Source organism: Octodon degus, unplaced genomic scaffold, assembly GCF_000260255.1.
Source record: "Octodon degus isolate 3935 unplaced genomic scaffold, OctDeg1.0 scaffold00127, whole genome shotgun sequence".
In the NCBI taxonomy this organism is placed as follows: Eukaryota; Metazoa; Chordata; class Mammalia; order Rodentia; family Octodontidae; genus Octodon; species Octodon degus.
The window spans coordinates 1111594-1132498 of NW_004524703.1; the positions used below are offsets into that span (position 1 = coordinate 1111594).

General features: G+C 41.5%; 1 protein-coding gene across 3 annotated transcripts in view; it reads left to right on the forward strand.

Annotated features, from left to right (window-relative positions):
• Cog2 (component of oligomeric golgi complex 2) overlaps window positions 1-20905 on the forward strand; it is a 48048-nt gene that overhangs the window by 15373 nt on the left and 11770 nt on the right. For all 3 annotated transcript variants that reach the window (XR_002818018.1, XM_004640817.2, XM_004640818.2), the window contains exons 3-10: window positions 136-201; window positions 2810-2890; window positions 4639-4742; window positions 8570-8678; window positions 9094-9273; window positions 11184-11308; window positions 15144-15270; window positions 18840-18979. Coding sequence is in view for 2 of the 3 variants with exons in the window: in XM_004640817.2 (XP_004640874.1) it covers window positions 136-201; window positions 2810-2890; window positions 4639-4742; window positions 8570-8678; window positions 9094-9273; window positions 11184-11308; window positions 15144-15270; window positions 18840-18979 (932 nt within the window). In the remaining variant the exon portion in view is untranslated. The remainder of the gene's footprint in view (window positions 1-135; window positions 202-2809; window positions 2891-4638; window positions 4743-8569; window positions 8679-9093; window positions 9274-11183; window positions 11309-15143; window positions 15271-18839; window positions 18980-20905) is intronic.

Below are 20905 nucleotides of genomic sequence, written 5' to 3' on the forward strand. Positions count from 1 at the left end.
TTTTTTTTTTTTTTTTTTTAATAGTCTACCAACAGTACTTTTGGTGAACAGTCTGGTACCACTTTGATCATGATACAGGTGCTCACCATCATTTTGATTGGGATGTATTTGTACTTACTTGGTTTTTGCATTTAGGTTGGCATGGACAAAGCCCTCAACCAGCTGTCTGTGCCCTTAGGACAGTTACGAGAAGAAGTTCTGGTAAGTGCCCCAGACAATATTAAACTGTCCCTCCACAAAGCATGATTGTTAACTTCTTCCCAAAAGTTCCTTTAAATCTAAGTTTATTGTTTGTTGTTGAATGTTCAGTAATTATAGGATTCGGCCTTTAACAAAGTTGTAAATAAATGATGTTGTATGTGTAACTAAATGATTCTCTACTTTAGGTTGCAGCATATGATGCAACCTAAAAACGTGTTTGAATTAAGGTGATTGTTAGAGGAAAGTGTTTTAAAATATGGGAAGAGGAGGCTATTTAGAAATTTAGCTTGTTAGTAATCACTAGTTCATGAGCAGACTGTATTTTAACACATTCGCAACAGCTGATTTGAATTAATTGTCCCATCAGGTGGCTTGTACCACTTCTCAGGGAGTCTTCAATTCTAATAATACAAAGAAAGCATTCCTTTAGCAGACCAGAAGTTATCATATTATAGTTCCTTAAGGAAAATATTAAAATGGTAAAAATAATTGTAATATAGCTACTTTATAGTACAGCAGTTGTAAATGCACATTATATATACCAGTAGTGGGGTGCTTATAAGATTTCCATGTTTAGAGAATGGACTATTGATAAACTATTCATAAATATAAATAAACTTATTTTAATGAAATAAATGTGTTGGTTATTATAATAAAAATTGATATTAATATTTATATTAGGGAAGTAATAATTTAAATTCAAGCAACTAACTAGATTCAGTGCCTTTATAGACTTTATTAATTGTGTTGCTTAAAAAACTGATCAAAATTATTAGATCTGTTTGTACCATCAGTGGTACAAGCACCCATGGGATACCACCAGTGATTCAAACCAGCTAAAATGTGTTAAACATTTGTAATTTCACGTGTATTTTTCCAAATGATATTTTGTATGTTGGTTAGGTTATTAGACCAGTCTACAGAAGCTATTTAAATGCTAATGCAGCTGAAGGATAATATCAAATTAATGTAACACCTAATAAACATGGTATTTCAATATTTCTCTGAAATCTTATTTGCCATGGGAATGAGATGCCCAATCTCTAAGCTGTTTCGGACAGGGAGTCCATTAGAAGGCATCTTAAAGGGCAAGTTTTGACATCCCACCCAGCAGAACACTGTGGTACCCTGTCCTGCCCAACCATCTACCCCTAGTCTGTGTCAGGGCCACTTCCAGGTGTCCTGGCATTGTTGAGGTGTCACATGCTTGATGTACTACCCCATCATGACCTACATGGGTCACAGGCAGATGGTGCGCAACTTGAATGGCCTTAGCCCAGCAATGCCTAGCATGCAGACATCCTGAATTTGTGTGATGTGTATGTGAAGTGCTAGAAAGTGCAGAACAAAGACATGTGTGTTAGACATCCACAGGAGGGAGATCAGAAAGCATTCATATGGAGATAAGTTCTGAGGAGTGTCTACTAGCAAGCAGTTCTAAATGTCTCCATCTTGTTTGATTTTGTTAAAAGCTCATCAAAGTAGTTTTGTCTGGGGTGGAAGGGACTGGTTTTTGTGGTCCACTGCTGGATTTCACTTGCCTCTGTCCAGCCTGGATACTCTGTCAAGGGTGGGGTATTTCCTGAGTCTTCAACCTTACAGGCTTCTGTGAACTCTGTGAAATGAATCACTCTCCCGACTTCCTCTCTGCCTGTGGCCTGCCCTCACAAAATCTTGCCTTGCCCCTGTCTGCCACCCTCCCTGTGCCCTTTCTCACAGCTATCTATAGAGCCACCTCTTTACTTGTCATGTTAGCCACAGATCTTCTCTTCTTTTTTAAATCCCAATTTCTGAATTCATATGGGATTCTGAGATCACTGAGGATTAAGACTGTTGCTCTCTGTTCTTCATTGTCCCCTTGTTGATTTATACAATAGCTGACATTTTGTAGTGTTTGTTGAATGAATGAATTCACTTTTCTGTAGAATTTTGTGATTTGTCCAGTTTTTCTAAATATCCCCTTACTGTCATTTTGGCCCTGATTCCTGATTATCCATGCTTGGCTTACTTCATCAGCTTCTGGACATGTTTATCCTCCCTTTACTTTGACATCCTTTTCTTGGCTTGATTCCTAAATTTCCAAAAACAGCATTTTTATCATAATTTTTATAATGTTTAAAGTGTGTAGAATTATTCCAAAGATCTTATCTGGATAGAGCTCTCTTAAGTCAATCTTCCTTCTTAATTTCTACTTCTCTCCAAATGGAAGCCTGTAGTACCCCCCAGTGGGGGAGGGGGTGCCTTACTGTACTTGAATTTGTCTAGTATCCCTTTCCTCTACTGAGAAGCTCCTGTCTGCCCTTGTCAGCATCCACAAGCTTTCAGGGTCCACTTTGTGCCTTATGCATTGATTTGGCTTCCCACTCTTAACTGCCTAGGGTGTCCTTGTGGGAACATTTTCTTTTGCAAGTGACTCCAGCATGGCCTTGGTTTTACATGTTAACCTGACTCTGAATCATGAGTAACACCGTAGCAGTTATGGCTAATACTTTGTAATTTTTGTCAGTATATGTGTGATACTGGCCTTTGGATATTAGATCTTGCAGAACTGAATTAAATGTCATGTTACAAAATAATTTTTAAGTCGATTTTCTTTATTCTTTGAAAGAGTCTTAGATCATCTGTCAGTGAAGGAATTCGAGCAGTAGATGAACGAATGTCTAAGCAAGAGGACATTAGGGGAAAAAAGGTATGCTGTGGTATTCTCCCTTTAAAGCTTTGACTTGCTCCAGCATGTTGTAGCCACCAGCACTAGGGGTGTGGCCTTACCCTTCTTGAGACCTTTGTGGAGAGGAGCATGATGTCCCTATCAATAGCTCAGCAGGGCTGGTAGGGACAGTATCCAGCTGTTCTTTCTCCTAGGCTAATTAAAGTCCTAGGAATAAGAGGCAATGAAATGCAATTAATTTTTTAAGAAGGCAAATAAAATTGCATAATCTTTTTTTTTTTTTTTTTTTTAGACCTATTTTTTTTTTTTTTGTCTTTTTTTTTAGACATGGTCTTTGCTATGTAGTTCAGACTGGCCTTGAACTCTTCATAGCCCAAGCTGGCCTCAAACTTGCAGTGATCCTCCTGCCTCTGCGTCCCTGGTGCTGAGATTATAGGCCTGCTCCCCACACCCAACTGCAGATTCTTCTTATGCTTGAATTTGCTCATCGTAGTATTAATGTTTTTAAGGAAATATGTCACATGCCAGCTAATAGTCTCCTCATGCTTCCCCTTTTCAGTTCTGTTAGACCTTATTAGGAGATAGGAGACAGAATTTCAGAGGTACTGAGTGGCTGCTAGATAAAATCCCTCATTTTTTTAAAGGAAGAAGCAGTAATGACTGACAGTGATGTACTTTAAAGTTTAGCCTGTGTGTTATTTTTGCAGCCCTCTGCAGAGAGGCTATTCAGAGTGGAAGGAACTTAGAGACAATTGCTTTCCACCTCTGCTGAAGGGTGTCCTTCGCCCCAATCTGGGGAAGAAGGTGCCATCATTGTCTCCATTGTATTCTGCATGTATTGCTGGACTGCACAGTGGTCCTGTGTTTTGGTTTTATTGTCTGATTTTTTTATAATTATGGCTGCATAATGGCAGAATTAGACTTTAGAATTTAGGATCTTCACTCTAATCTGTGTTTTGCTTCATGCTTTCTAAATTTATATTTACCATACATTTTTAAAACCTCAGGGAAGAGAAGCCTGTTTTAGAGATCTTCTGATTAGTTCTCCTTTAGATCTCTTCGTAGCTTTCCTCCAAAGACTCAGGACATAATGTGTTTCAGAAAAGACCTTAACTGTCAAGAGAGCAGGGGGATTACTTGTTCATTCATGTATTCCATGTGTCTGGCAGAATAATTTGCTTCATAGCAGTGCTAAGTGACTATTTAGTGAATAACTATATCTTTTTGTTATAATGTTCCTTACAGTCTTTGATAGTATTTGCCTTGTGTAGTGTCTTACTGAATTGACACTTGTGTATAGGTGAATTGTGCTCATGTAATTAGAGAGTATGGTTGGAAATTAAAACATAAAAAAGCAGTCTTAAATAGAGCCAGAAGAAAGGCTCATTATAATGAGGGATGTAAAAATGAATACGGAATAAGAAAGTAGGGGCAACCCACTCAGACCCCCCTTTTGTCCTGTCTGAGACAGAAGCTTTCTTTCCCAATAAAATATTCTATTCTGAAAAAAAAAAAAAGAAAGAAAGAAGTGACGTATATTGTTTTAATTATATATTTGTGATAGACTATTGAGATATACTTGTTCTAGAAATCTGAAATTAGGAATTACGTTCTTTGGGATTTAGTGTGATGTAGAAATAATAAAAATGTAAAATATTTTATTTTGTGTTGACTTTTTGGATGTGTGTTTCTGTTTCTCTGAGTTAAGGATTTGAATTAAACTTTGGGATTTTTTTTTTTTTTTTTTTGCTTCACTTTCATCTTTACAGATGTGTGTGTTAAGACTTATACAAGTTATTAGATCAGTTGAGAAAATTGAAAAGATCTTAAACTCTCAAAGTTCTAAAGAAACATCTACACTAGAAGCAAGCAGGTAAGTATTTTTACTAAACACCTCATACCTAGACTAAGAAATTTTTTTGAGCTAGAAAAAAAAAAAATCCAAACCTGGCTTAGTGTCTTTAAAAGTAGCTCGAGAGGGACTGGGGAGATAGCTCAGTGGAATAAATGCTTGCCTGCCTAGCAAGCACAAGGTCCTGAGTTCGATCCCTAATACCACCAAAATAAATAAAAATAGCTCAGGGGGCCTGGCCCTAGCTCAGGCCTTTAAGTGGCTGCTTCCACAAAGCTGTCAGCCTCAGGTTGCTGGAGTTCGAACCTCACACCTCTCCAGCTGGCCAAAAGTGCCCTGAAGGCATTCGAGGAAAAAAAAAAAAAAAAATAGCTCAAGAGAAATACTGTATGGAAGGGTCCAGGGAGATAGCTCAGTAGAATAAGTGCTTGCCTGGCAAGCTCAAGGGCCTGAATTCAATCCCAGTTCCAAAAAAAAAAAAAAAAAAAAAAAAAAAAAAATACTGAATGGAATGGTACCCACTAAATACTGATACAGAGCCTGTGTGTTTGTTTGGTGATAGTTTCTGTTGACCACTCTCCAGGAGTGAGGGGCAGGCAGTGTGATTTCTGTGCAAGATTTTAACTTTGGATGTTTTCCTTGTGCATCAGTTGTGTCCTTACCAGTCAGTTGTATGTGGAAATGGCAGTTACTTCAGGCTTTTCAGTAGGTCCTAGGTATTATTGTTGATGTGTCTAGAGCTTCAGAATGCACTAACATTGTATCATTAAGTAGTACAGTTCCTATTTAGTTGAAAATTATAAACAACAGAAGAAGCTTCACAAACTAAGAAACAAAGACCATTTCCTTTGTTAGACTGTAATTGTCTTAACCTACATCCTACTGTGAATCTGAAATCAGCTAGGTAGGTAGGAGATTCAGTAATGAGTGGCCTAGGTTATACAGACATGAGCTGAGCATCTTAGTGGAGTGGAGTGACCAAGGGTGATACAGCATGCTCATGAGGTGGCCTGAGCCAAGTTGATGCTCTTCTCTGTGTTTGAGTTTGCTGCTGTGGTGTCAGACCACATTTTAGGACTTACCCATTCAGGGGTAGACTTCCTTGGCACTGCTAGCTAGTGCCTGAAATTCCCATGTATATCTGTAGATTAAGAAGTGAAGCATCCACAGAAGAGATAACCCTACCTTGCTGGGTCTCTGCTTCTCCTCATGCACAGGATTTGTCTGATGATCAGTCCCTGCTGTCTTTGTTTCTTCAGCCCTCCATGTTCATGATTTTGCCTCTTTAGTCCCTGCATCTGCACTTGTTCATCATCATCCATCTCTTGGAGTCTAGATTGTCCTCAGCTACTATGCCTGTTACACTATTGACAGTCCTTATTCAGCCCCCTGGTCCTTTTCCAGTCCTGCTGATTCTGCCATGCTCCTCCAATGGACTCTAGGTTCCTTGTGGATGCCCACTCTCTCAGAGTGTTGTTGTTAGTGCTGCATTAAGTAATGGCATCTTTGGGCAACCGTATTCAACCTCACAGTCCTAACTACTATGAGGTGCTGACCCTTCTCTCCATGCAAGTGTCTCTAACCTCACTCATGGGTCAGTCTGACCAACAGTCTCCTGCTGTGTTGTAGGACCATGGGGACTGAACTCATTATGTTCCTTACCTGTATTTTGCCACTGGAAAAAATGTCACACTCCACTCTTCTGCCTCAAGAAATGGTGCCTGCATTACCCCTGTTCCCAGGCTAGTGGTGTTCGGGGTTGAGGGGCACCTCCACTGGTTCCATTGTCTCTCACTAGGCATATCTTGTTTTTGTTGCTGGGTTACCTGCAGGTTAGGAGATGTCTGTCTCTTCTTCTACATTTTCGTTCTTGGGCAGGGCTCCTCAGTGCCCCTCAGTGCCTTCATTGGAGCTGCAGGTGGTCTTGCAGGTTTGTTTGCCTAATCACATCTCACCTCTGCTCAGTCATTGGATACTTAAATGTTCTACTTCCCTGTAGCTCTCTCTTCCCCAGTTCTCCTTCGTCCTTCTCTAAAGTGGCTCCCTGGCTGCTGTGAACATTAGTGATCAGTGCATTGATGCATCGCCAGTTATAGGTAGATACTTTCATGTTCACCTTCTCTAGGCCCATGTAATTCCAAATCCAGCTCACGATGTGTATAAGGTGTGGAAAGGTGGTTGTTGAAGACACTGGATAGGGAAAAAGGCAAGTTTTGACATACTGTTTCGTAAAATTCAGCCTTCTCTGGTAGATGTGTTGATCCTGGCTGCTTTCTTTAACTATACCCTACTTAGTTTGGTTCTAATGAAACTAATGAATGTACACACAAGACATTGCGGAAGTAATCTTGTATAAAATTTGACTGCAGGTTCCCCTCCTCTGAGAAGTCCTTCTTGACCCCTCTTCCATGGGTGCTTGTTTTGATGCTGTTCCTCCAGCCTCCAGGTCTGCCAGGAATCTTCCCTGTGAGGCCAGAGCTGCAATTGACTTGGTTGATTTTCCCATCAGACTGTGAGATCTCTGATGTTGGATGCCAAGTCTTGCTCATTACACTGAGTGTGGAGCTGGCAGGTACCTGAAGGAAGGTCAGGCATCACACACTGTGAGGAATGTCTGTTTCTGTCTGTGCTGTTCCTTTGGAATGTCTGTTTTCAGAGTAGCAGGCTCAGTACCCTTCCTTGGTCTTTGTTGCTTTCATGGGCTTTTCTTTGGCTCAGATGAGCAAATTTGATGGTAGAGAAGTTAACCAGAACATGCCAGTACAGAGTAAACACCTTTCTGTCAGGTCAAGAAGCATATATAATGAATAATAAATCTACCCTGGGTTCTTTAGGAGAGAGCTGGGACATTCTAGAGTCATGCTGGGCAGCTGCTCTCCTGTCCCTCTGAACTAAGCACAGGACTTTGCAGACACTGGTATCAGTATGTGGCATCTCCTGTGTCTTTATGCTGTGGACTTTTCCTCACTTCTAGACTTGTCCTCTAGAGATGATGGTTCTGCTCTTCTTTTCTTTGTTGTTTACTTGTAATTGAGCAGTGGTTGTGCTTCATATTGTTTTAGGAGAACATGTATTTATTCTACTTGGTGGCAGATGCAGTGAATGTCTTCTCTGTAGAACTCACTCCAAGGATAGAAACTGTGACATAATTTTAAATTATTGTTTAAGCCTATTCTGAGAGAATTTATTTATTGCTATTGGAGAGCCAGTCTTATTTATTGAGGTAGCATGACTGGTATTTTACAGGTGTTAGAAGTAATTCGGACTTTTGTATTCAACTGCTTTGAAACTTAGAGATACTAGTACTTGTTTTTATGTAAAAATTGTGTCATGATACTTGTTTGGTACTTGATACACAAGCTAGAAGGTGTCAGTGTCTGTTGTCTCATGACTTGCAACCCTTTTCAGCCAGACTTGTTTGGTACTCATCACTTTTGGTGTCTCTTAGTCCTGCCAGAGCCAATTAACACCAATACTAAGGTATGGCTGTATTTTAGAAGGGAGAATGAGCAGGTAAAAAAATAGGGAAGAACTCAGATGAGTAGAGGGAGAGGGAACAAGAGAGAAGGGAGGTCAGGAGTAAAGTGAGAGTCCAGCATGTGGCCACCCTGCTGTCCAGACAGCTGGGCTTCTGCTTCACCTTCTGAGGCCAGGCAACACTTGCTGACACCCACCATTCCCAGGAAATGGTGGGCACATGGCATAGAAGACCAGCCTGGACCTTGTAACAAGGTGGCCATTGAAAAACACACATTGGGAAAGCTGGGCACATAGGTGTGAGCCATGCCCTGGCTCTCTAGAAAGTGAATACCTGTGAAACTGAATTCTGTGATTGTCACCCCACATAGCCCACTCCTGACTGGACAGGTCCTAGAGAGAATCGCCACGGAGTTCAACCAGCTGCAGTTCCATGCGGTGCAGAGCAAGGGCATGCCTCTCCTGGACACAGTTCGGCCTGTGAGTGTTGCCTGGACCTTTCCTGTGCACTGTTGGGGAACTTGAGAAATCATTTTGAGATAATCTAAGGACACATGCATGTATAGACTCAGCCACATGTTCTAAATCACAGAACAACATTCATTTCTGAACTTTATATAATTGGACATATAATCAGATTTAATTTTTCTGAAGCCTTTGTTAAGCTTGAAATCTATATTTAGCAAAAAGATTTCCTTTGTAGCTGTAGAAGAAATTTGCTTTTTCTCTTTATGTAAACTTTCTAAATTCTTCTTTGATGAATCAGAAGTCTGTTTATAGAGATTATGAGGATGGGGAGAGATTCATTACCCCAAGAAATGTGACTGTGGCCTACTATCTCGTGGGGGTGAAGCACCAGTGAGTTTCAGAAAGTGCTTGTCGTTTGTTCCCACAGCGCATAGCTGGCATCACAGCCATGCTGCAGCAGTCCCTGGAGGGCCTCCTGCTGGAAGGCCTACAGACCTCCAGTGTGGACATTGTGCGGCACTGCCTGCGCACTTATGCCACCATCGACAAGACAAGGGATGCCGAGGCCTTGGTGGGCCAGGTGCTGGTGAAACCCTACATAGATGAGGTTTGTATGCTGGGTAGCTGCTGTGATTGCGTTCTGCTGGGCTGGGGTGAGGTATGCCTGAGGCCTTACTCTGAGGTCCTAATTACTACAGGACCAACATGAGCACAGGGGTTCATGGGCACAGTTGGTGTGCCCTAATGTGCAGCTCAGGTATGGCCTTCACTTCAGAACAAGTTTTGCCTAACCAGACGCATGTCCATTATATCTTTAGTCCATTATGCAGACTTTGTAACCAGTCTTGTGGGTGGAGTAAACTAAGGAAGCACATAACAGTGCTGCCTCACAGGAGGTGGCACAGAGAGCTGTGAGCATGTAAGGTGTGTGAATGGGAACTGCAGTGTGCACCCACAGACCTTCGTGAGGTGGTGACTGTGGGCCCAATGCTTGAGTAGTCGGAGTCTGTTAAATCAGAATGGTGAGGGAGCAGTATTCAGACATGAAGGGTTTTAATCGCAAATTAGAAGGTGGCACTTGGCTACCAGTGCCCCTCACCCATTAGGATACAGATAAAGAATAGGAGTAAGTGTGCTGTGCCAGGAATGGCCAGAGGGCAGGTTACCAGAAGCAGCATGTATTGTGGGTGAACTAGTAGAAGTCAGGAGGCCTGTCCTTGGTGTTGGCAGGTGTTTTTCTAGCCCTGTCACTCTGTCCAGTAAGAACTGTACAGAGAAATTCCTGTGACTAAAAAGTGAAAATCCTTATAATTTTTTAAGGGGAAAATTGAATCCCAAAAATAAAAATGAAATTTGCAGATTAAGTCTAGAATGACCTTCAATTTCCTGCTTTGGTATGTTGCTGCATTCCATACCTATCTTTGGAGAGGGAAAAGGAGAAATTGTTTGAATTATTTATCAGTAAGTAAAATTATTTTAGTAGCTATGTCCTTTTCCCTTATTGAACTGAATGTGATATGTTAAATTGAAGAAATATTAGAAGCTTGTGGCATATTAAGTAAATCACAGCTCTATTTTACTTGAATTTGGGTACTTACCCTGTGGTATATCATGAGTTGACTCTCAACCTTAGGACCAGAAACTAAAAAATATATATATATTTTCTTTGATTTCTCTAACACTTCCCCTAGGCTGAATCATGACAGGATCAAAGCAGTGAGGGATGATGTGGTAGGAACCCTGTGCTCCGACTTAAGTCATTGAAAAAAAGATACTATTTCTGTTCAGGGTCATCTGGAAGCCAGTGAATGTGAGAGTTTATCAGCCCTGGCCAACATCTTGGCTAGCTTTCATCTCCCCCACTGTCAAAACAGTTCAAGCAAAAGTAGGAACTGGTTCCAAATATGACCTAATTTTAATTGGAGAGAACAGTGGCCATGAGGAATGGGTTTTGTTTGGTTATTTTGGTGTTTTTTAGTCCTGGAGATCTAACCCAGGGCTTGCATGTTAAGCATCATCCCCAACCTTTTTCCCCCTAGTTTTTATTTTGAAACAGGGCCTCACTTAGTTGCCTAGGCTGGTCTCAAACTTGCTATCTTCCTGCCTCACACTCCTCCCAGAGTGTGTAATTTAAGGTGTGTACCACCATGCCCAGCTAATGAAGTATATTTCTAAGTGTGTTTTTCTTTTTTTGTTTCTATATATCATCTATATTTCTCTTTTAAATACTTTTAAAAATTCCTGGGCCGGCGAGATAGCTCAGTGGACTAAGCACCTGCTTTGGCAAGCATAGGGACCAGAGTTCGATCCCCCGTTACATGTGCTGTGCTGGCCTCGCCCCCAGAGCATGCTGAGCCCCAGCTGAGTCCCGACATAGTGGCGCACGCCTGTAATCCCAGCTCTGGGGAAGCTGAAAACAGGAGGATCACTACAAGTCCAAACTGCATAGGGGACCCTGTATCAAATACATAAATGAAAAAAAAAATAACAAAATAAAAATGCTATTCCCTTTCCTAGGTGATTGTGGAGCACTTCGTTGAGTCCCACCCTAGTGGTCTTCAGGTCATGTATAACAAGCTTCTGGACTTTGTTCCTCATCACTGCTGCCTTCTCCGGGAAGTTACAGCAGGAGCTGTCTCAAGGTAACCCCAGGGACTCTGTCTTGACCACTTCAACCTCAACTCCACCTTTTTGCACCTGCACTGGCCACTGCTAATGCACAGCAGGTACACTACTCACATGGACAGGTCCCTGGTGAGCTTCGGCTCTCTTTCTCCCCCTGATGCAGTGAGGCAAGTACCATCACTTTGTCCCACTGAAGAGCCTGGGCCTAAGGCTGTTAGAACCTGGCCTTTTTCCTTCTCTACACTTCTTATTGACTCCACCATCCAGTCACAGGTGCATTCCTTCCATGATTCTGCATCCTCCTGTACCATTGTCAGTTCAGTTTCAACAAACTTTTTTTTTAAATTTTATTTATTTATTTATTTATTTATTTATTTATTTATTTAGTGTGTGTGGCCAGCTCAGCCCACCAGGGGGCGGCACTGACTGGCATGTGGTGCTGGGGGATTGAACCGCGGTCCCTTTGCTTTGCTAAGTTTTTTCTAAGTAGGTGCTTTAGACCACTGAGCCATCTCTCCAGCCCCAGTTTCAACAAACTTTGTAGCGTGTATGAGTTCATCCTCAGTTTCTCCTCTCATCAGTTTTCATGACTTCCCATGCTTTTGTAAATATCCCATTACCTTAATGAGTACAATGGCCCAGTCTATTATTGTCTCTTGTCCAGAAAAGCAGGTTCTCCCACTGAGTATTTCAGAACTTCTGAGATCCTTAGACTGTGCCTTTTTCCTGAATCTTGGGTGGCTTCTCAGTGCTCATGGGAATAGCAAGGCTTCTGGGTAGAGGAGAGAAGGCGCCTTCTGGTCTGGCCCTGGCATCTCTTCACTAAAAAGTTTGTGTGGAAGTTGTCCTCCGTACCTCTTGGTGCTCTGACCATGGTGCTGGCCACCTTTCCCCAGTACCTTTGCACCTGCCTGCTTGTGTGTTCTTGTTGCCCTTTCTCTTACTGTTTTTCTTTCTTTCTTTTTTTAAATATTTTATTTATTTGGTACATGGTCTCACTATGAAGCTCAGACATAGTGATCCTCATGTCTCAGCTTGCATAGTGCTGAGATTACAGGGGTACCCCACTGTGCCTGGTTTCAGTGGCCAGCTTGGCACCTGGGGCTGGCATGGCATGTGGTACCAGGGATATCAAACTTGGGTCCTTGCGCTTGCCAGGTAGGCACTTAGACCACCGAGCTACCTCTCAAGCCTTCTTACTGTTTTCTTTGTCTCTCTATGGCACTGTTATTCTATATGTAGACCTATCTGAGCCATTGCTTCTTTGAAGAGACTGTGCTTTATCCTGGTGTTCATCATGAATTGTGTCCAGGACACAGCGCCTTTGCTTCTGCTGTGGATCAACTTCATGTAATAAAGGGTCACTGCCTGCCTTGCCTGTTCTTCCTCACCTTGTGACACATTTCTTGAAGTCAGCAGCTGCCTAGTAGTGCTTGCAAAATGAAAGAGTTCAGGAATTTTCATTGATAAGAAGGGAAATAAGGTCCTTGTGTTCACATATGCAGGATGATTAATATTCTACTTGAGCTTTGAGGTACCTTTGTGTATTCCTGAATCATTGTAGATGAGGACTTATTTTGCCTCTTTAGCATGGTAATCATGAATATGTAGTTGGATTTGTGTTGAGGATAAGAACTTAGTACAAGTCATGATATAAAATTAAAGAGGCTACAGTTATGAGGCATCCAGTAGTTAAGTTTGACAGAGCTAGTCTTGGTCCTCAAGTGTCCAGTTTCAAAGCTTTAGAAGTTCCTTGTCAGCAGTTCTCTACTAACCCGAGACTTTGGGGAAGTCATGTTCTCTTCTATATACTCTTGGCTCTGTGCTGTATTAAAAACAAAAATTTGAGTTGCTAAGTAAAAATTTAAAATGCATTATTTTATCCAAGTTATGGTCTCTGACACTTTCAGGACAGAAATATTTCTTTTAGACTATAAAGTATAAATTCAGTCTAGGTAACAATTGTGACTAGATAGGTACATTATTTTCTAACTTTGTTTAAGAGGCCTCTGCCAAATTCTTGCAGAGGCCTCAGATTCTTGAGGACTCTTAAGTCATCTCTGCCTGCTTGCACTGTAGTGTGTCCAGTACAGTGTGGTTTTTACATGCCCCTGCCATCCCTTGCTCCACTCTTAGGGCTCAGTGTCACTCTTGTCCTTTTCTGTTTTTTTCTCACATATTGCCCTCTACAAACATCCAGGATCAAGAGGCTTGTTCTCTTCAGTGGTCACCTGTTAATCTTGCAGGTCTTAAATTTGGGGAGGGGTCTTTAATTTGACACTTTCTTTGTGAATGCAGAGATTAATTATTTGATGTTGATTATACTGTTGTGTCTGTAAATCTTCAGTTTCATTCTTTTCTAGATGCCTTATACCACCTCCCGTGGAAAATCTGATGACCCAGTATGTGGGGTCCTTGCGGGAGCAAGTATTTTCCTTGCCTCTTCCTCCTGTGTAGTTTTCCTCCTTGCTCAGGCAAAGCTCTAAATAAGATCATTGAATGCTATTCCTGGACGTAGAAGCAGTGCTTCCTTGATGCCCTGTCCAAATACCTTCTGCTGAGTGGGAAAATTATAAAACCCTTTTTTCAGTTTAATACCTACTAGAATTTTAAGTCCTAGAGTGATATGACAGTTTAGTTGTACAACTCCCAGATTAGCCAAAATAAAATTAAGATTAAATTGCTCACCATCTTTAAAGAAAATTATCTTAAAAATGAGTGTAGTTTAAATTGAGTGTAGTTTGTCTAGATACATGTTGTGTCCATTTTTAGGAAAAAAAAATACATGTGTACGGGGTAACATGTTTTGCCTAAGACCTGACCTGCCATGTGAACTCAGGTTTGCTGACTCTGAAGTGTGTTTAGTCTCAGTGGTTTTTTGGTGTGTGTGTGTGTGTGTGTGTGTGTGTGTGTGTATGTGAAGTTTTTGAAATAGAAACCCAACATGCTACCAGATATAGTAGCACACACTTGTAATCCTAGTATTCAAGAAGCGGAGACAAGAGAATTATTGAGGGTTTAAGGCCAGCCTGGGCTACAGAGTGAGTTCAAAGCCAGTCTGGACTGTATAATGAAGCATTGTCTGAAAAAGAAATCCCACCTCCAGTGTTGAAAATCCTAAAACATGTACACACAAAAATGCATGAATCTGTTCTCAGTTTTGTTCTATCAAGATTTGAATAAAAGTCATAGAATTTTAGAACTGAAAATAATTTTCAAGGTAGGGCAATAAGGGTAAAGTAATGAAAAGTTTACATCATTTGCAGACTTCTAGTGGTGTCCAGCTTGCTTCTTCTGTGGTAAAGAACATTGGGGCAGCAGCTTTTGTAAATGGAGAGCAGTGGCTATACATGCAGTGACTTGGCCTTATCTTTCACATTGGTGTGGGAGTTGGGCTCCGTGAAAGGTGTCAGGTTCAAAATGACACCAAGATCTAGGGATGTCATAGTACCTCAGGTATAGAAATACGCTAGTTGACATATCTGGTCTTTAAAAAAAGTTAAAATGGACTGGGGAGAGAGCTTGGTGGCCTAAGTGCCTGCTTGGCAAGCTCAGGGACCCAAGTTTAATCCCTGGTACTGCATGCTGTGCAGGCCCTGAAACTGGGCATGGTGGTGCACGCCTGTAATCCCAGTGCTAGGGAGGCTGAGACAGGAAGATCACTATGAGTCTGAGTAGCATAGCAAGATCCTGTATCAAATTTTTTTAAAAATTTTAAAAAAATTAAGACGTTGAAATAAGTTCTAGGCTGAGAATTTTTAATATAATAGAGGTAGAAACAACACTGTGGAAATTTCCTCTTTGTAATTATGTGATGGTGAACTTGACCAAGATTTTTCTCTTGTTTTACAGTGAGAAGGGCACCACTGTTCCTGGTTATGACTTCTTGGTAAACTCTGTCTGGCCAGAAATAGCAAAAGGACTAGAAGAAAAACTCCCCTCACTGTTTAATCCTGGGGACCCTGATGCATTTCACCAGGTAGCTTTCTATCTTCTTGGTTTGTGAAGATACTAACCCGAGACTTTGGGGAAGTCATGTTCTCTTCTATATACTCTTGGCTCTGTGCTGTATTAAAAACAAAAATTTGAGTTGCTAAGTAAAAATTTAAAATGCATTATTTTATCCAAGTTATGGTCTCTGACACTTTCAGGACAGAAATATTTCTTTTAGACTATAAAGTATAAATTCAGTCTAGGTAACAATTGTGACTAGATAGGTACATTATTTTCTAACTTTGTTTAAGAAATCCTAAGGATCTATGAAGTCATTATCTTTGCATTTGTTTTCCATGGAAAATTAAGTTTATATATCATTACTGTACAATTTGGAACAAAAATAACGATTGGATTTTAAATTATTTTGTATAAATATCATTTATAGTTTTACAAATTAGGAAGGATTAGATTTGGGGGTGATGTTTCTTTGTTTTGTTCTTTGAGACTGGAGGTTGAACCCAGGACACACACTTTATTTTGAGACATAGTATCACTAAGCTGCTAATACCTGGACAGCACCTTTGATCTCCCTGCTGTAGCCTCCCAGAATCTGGGGTACAGCCTGTTGTGACTCAAAAGCTTTCATAGTTGAGATTCCCAAAGCATGTTTGATGCTCTTTTCCCCTGTGTGGCCTCTTAACTGTGTCCAGGCCATGAGCATGGGGCAGATGCCTGAACCCGACACGCACCTCCTTGCTGTGTGTCTCAGCCTTCCTGCTGGAGTTTGGGTTGTGGATTTTTTTTTATCTAATAAAACAACCTTTGCCTTATTATTTAAGTTAGGTGGTTTGTTAAATCTAAATGACTGTAATTATTGGTATATTGGGGGTTTATTTTGTATTTGGGGTACTTTGTTTTGGGGGGGTTTTCTTTGTTTGTTTGTTTGTTTGTTTGTTTTTTTAAGGATCTACAGAGTCTTACTACATTGATTGGACTCGTAGTGATTCTCCTGTGTTCAGCCTCCCAAAGAGCTAGGATTACAGGTGTGCACCACCATGCCCAGTCTCAAATCACCATCTCAGCACACCCCGGGGGCGGGGCCAGCACAGCATGCCGGGGAACGAACCCTGGCTGCTGCGTTGGGTTACTTATTTTGTACCCCTGTTTTCTTCACTCTTCTTTCTCTATTCCTTTGCATTTTAGACTTTTAGGGATTTTTCTCCTTTATTCCTTGTTTTTCCTTTTATTAATATGGATATCAAGACCTTTTTTATTTCTGTGTATCCTAAGTGAAAGCTGATAGATGTTACTTCTCTTCTTAACAGAAGCCAAGTTACCTGGTGTTCTTCAGCCTCATCCTGAACAGGAGAGGGAACTTGGAAGACTTTAGTGCTCACTGTGGCATCCCACGGTGTGTGCAGCTGTTCCAGGCTGACTCTTACATGTTATTCCTTTGGCCTGGGCATTAGCTCTGTTGTTTACACAGTCCTATAGTCCTTGCACTGTGAGTTTCTGCTGGGGCTTGTCCTTTGTGTTGCTGTTGTTCTTTCTTGGCTATCTTCTTGTATCATCTTCCTACAGTTTTTCTGCTAGAAACTTCTGTTTGAAGAGTGGTTTTGCCAGACTCAGCTTATATAGCCATGTATCGGACCTTTGTTATGAAATCAACTATTAATCTGTTTTTTGTCCATTGTTAATACTTTTTTTCTGTTTGCTTTTAAGATTATCTCTTTGGTGTGCCAAATTCCACTGTTTGCCTTATGTAAACTTCTTTTTATTTATGTATGGAATATGTTGGATTTCCTGAATTGAGCTTTTCCATCCATGAGCTGTCTTTCGTCCATTTTGGAGCATTTTTGTCCATGAGCTGTCTGTTCAGTTGTGCTTTTCTCTCACTCCTGTAGCACCTGCTCCTGGGACCCTTGATTTCCCTCCCCTCACCCCTCTGCACCTGCTGCATCCAGGTGATACATGGGACTTGTTTGCCAGCACACCGATGCCTCCTTCAGTTGCATCTGATCTCTTTTACTTCTGCATACTGTTGCCAGTTATCATAGTTGTCAATTCTAGTTCTATTTGCTGCTTTTGGTAGTCAATCTGCTTAATTTGCTTCTTTTAAATGCATAGAAAGGTACAAGGTAAACATGCAGAGTTTGGAGCTAAGTAGACTTCAAAATAGTGTAGATAATAGCTTAGAGCTTTTTTGGTCCCAGAAATAGCTTTTACCAGTTCTCTGATTGTCTCATGTTGTAGCATATTAAATAATAGGATGATTTGCGTTGTTTTTGATAAATGGTGTAACAATTTCTGTGAATTTAAAAGTAGGACTTTTTAAATTGGATACCGTGAACAGGGTAAAATGCTGGGTTAAGGCTGAGCTGCAGAGGGAGCTTCATGGTTTGCTGGGCTCTCTAAAGGGTCGCATTGGCTGCGTCTACTCCATAGATGTTTCCACTCAGAAAGAGCCTTTCTAATAGAACCATGACTTTGCAGTTCTCAACCAGTATTCAGTGTCTGTGGCTGCATTTTCCTTAGGTCTCCCATCACCTTTTTTCAAGACCAACTGTAACCTTTAGCCTTAATGCAGCACATTGCTATGCAGAGGGAAGTAGCCTGGCATTCTTTTAACATCTGCCAATCCATAGATGAAGGTTTATCCCAAAAATGGGATTAGAGCCCTTCTACACCTTAGTTCCACACACCTGTGCCACCCTTGGATTATGAGGAACGTTGCCTGAGTCTGGTTGCCACAATTTTAAAGCCTGGGGTTTTGACTGCACTGAAATTCTTTTCTAAGCATAGGCCTCTGCATATTCGGGGTCATAGTTTGGTGACCTGGGTTGGGTCTGCCCACCCCATCTGAAGAGAATATAAAAGGTCTAGTACTACTTTGGTAGAGCCTGGGGCTGAAGGAAAAGGGAACCCACAGAAGGAGTATGCAGCCAGCTGCTGACACTAAGGGTCTGCTTCCCCTGCTGTTTGTTTTGGCTTTTGGGAAGCTTCTGCCTGACTCCCTCAGAAAAGGAAGCAGTGATCAAGGTATTAGTTGGGGGGTTTTGATGATATTAGTCCTCCTGACAGTTTTCATGCCCTCTTACCTGTAAAATGGATATGATACTCTCTTTTTTCTTTAAAATGTTTTCTTAGCCAGGACTGGTGGCACATGCCTATAATCCCAGCACTCAGATGGCTGAAGCAGGAGAATCACCGTGAGTTTGAGGCCAGCCTGAACTGTAGAGTGAGACCCTGTCTCAAAAAAAAAAAAAGGTTTTTTTTTCTTCCTTCTAGAGAGACAGTGAATTATACCACTTAATCCACTGTCCTCTGATGAATGGAGTTGGGTGCCCTGGACTATGAGTGCTGTTGAACTAGCACTGGACTTAGGATAGTCCTTCTGGGTTTCAGAAAGACTTTGCCATGGAAGACTATGGGCCTATCAGCAACTGCTCTAGATACTACCACATCCCTAAGTGGGGATATTAGATGGGAGCTTCTGCAAGGTCTCGGTCAACTCTAGAACTGTGACTCTCCTGTTGACTGATCTTGATTAGTTTCCAGTGTGTGCACCTGGTTAACTTACTGATAATGATAATTCCACTGTTCTTATTTTAGAAATATACCATAAGTATGGATTTTGTAAGAAGATTTGAACGACAGTGTGGGTCCCAGGCCAGTGTGAAAAGGCTAAGAGCACATCCTGCCTATCATAGCTTCAATAATAAGTGGAACTTACCTGTTTATTTTCAAATAAGGTCAGTCCTTTGCTCACTCTCCTGTCCCCTAAACAGAGTCTGAGTGCTGGTACAAAAGGTTGACTTCTTCTCTGGGGCCACCACATTCTTTAGGAGGCAGAATTGATATGGGAAGTATCATGGGTGCCAAGCTGGAAAAGTGGTGTCTTCTTCTGATAATGGGAAAGAGCTCTGTACTTAAAATGAGCTGGAAAAAATAAAAAATAAAGATAAATAAATAAAGTGAGCTAGACTCTAGGCCTGGCTTCCTTCCCACCCAGTATAATCACATTTGTGGAAAAGATTAGAGAATACAGGAGTTTGATAGCTCTTTCCTTTCTCCATCTCACCTCTGCCTCAGATAATTCCATAGCAGTTAGGGTCTCTGAGCTGCAGTGTTTGCTTCCTCAGGGAGCAGGGGAGCTCAGCTGTGGTGGCCCTCACCTGTCAGCTTGGCAGGAGCCTGTGATGCTTGTTCTGTGGACTGTCTTTCTCCCAGACCCTCAGCCTTGTGACCCCAAGCTCAAGCACCAGGTCCTGCCACTTCTTGGGTGCCTGCAGAGCCTGACATGCCCACCTGGCCCTGTCAGCCATTCATTCTAGCTGGTAATCAGGCCTAAAATAGTGCTGATACTCAGCCAGTGCCCAAGGAAAACTTTTCTTCACCAGATTTGCCTAAAATATTAAAGGGATTGGCTAGCTTTTTCTGCTTTACTTAAAAAATCTCTGAATTTTTTGTGAGGTGTGTTTTATGAAGTGAGTTTGTCCATGTAAAAAATAAATTCAAGTAGGACTTTGTAGAACTTTTCTATTGATTTTTCCCAGATGTTGGATTGTTTACTCTGAGGATGACTGAAGATCTGCAAACACAGCTAGGGGTTTGAGTGGCACTGTCACATTACTGCAGGGTCATTTTAAAGGGGACCTAAGAACAGGGTGCTCACATTCTGACATTTTCATAGATAGAGTAACCTCAGGACCATCGTACCCTCTTGGATCTGATGTGCCCACGCTCAGTCATCCATAGGAAAAAAGCAGCCTCTGCTCACAGCTCACCACTGTTCAGCATAGTCCCAGAGAACTTGTGTGTGAGAGCAGTGGCTCTCATGGACACATTGGAAACACTGTCAGATTCAAGTTTCTTAGAGAAAGGGAGGAAATGTGTGACTAAAACAACCTCAAGGACCAGGAAGATGGCTCAGTAGAATAAGCACTTGCCTGGCAAGCTCAAGGGCCTGAGTTCAATCCCCAGTTCTGCCAAAAAATAAGAAGAAAAAAAAAAATTGCCTCAAACTGTGTTCATCCATTGGCAATCTAGAAATTGTAGACAAATAAACAATAAGAGCTAGGAGTTAGTTTGTTTTGTTTCTAGAATATTCTTCAAAATATCCGCATGTCTGTGCTGTCCGTGTGGCACTCAGCATGTGCTGAGCACAGCAGGGCTCCTCCACTGAGGTGTGATTGGCCCCCCTCCCCACCCCTAAACCCTCACCTGGCAGTGGACACACACCTTGCTGTCTTTGGAGCCTTGGAGCAGAGGGCAAGATAATGCCTGTCACTGTTGTTGTAGCCATTATTGTTACTTTATATTTTTGCAGTCTTCTGTAGCCCTGTGAAGTTCATGAAGGAATATGCAGAGTAGGAATGTAGATATGTTTGAATCTGGAGTTTCCTCTCTTACTTAGATCCTTTTGATAGTAGAGCAACTTAGTGTGCATCAAGAAACCATAGCACATGGTAGTGTCCCAAATTTTCTGATCAAGAAGATTATGGGGCCAAAGAGGATAGTGATCGATGATGTACAGTGTGCCTAAGGAGAGTCACATGGAGAGAAAACATTCTCTCAGTCTTTCACAGAGAGCACATTGGCCAAGCAATGGCCGTGACTCATCCACATGGCTGACACTGGCAAAGGTTCTACAATCTGAGGTACAGGATTTCAGGATA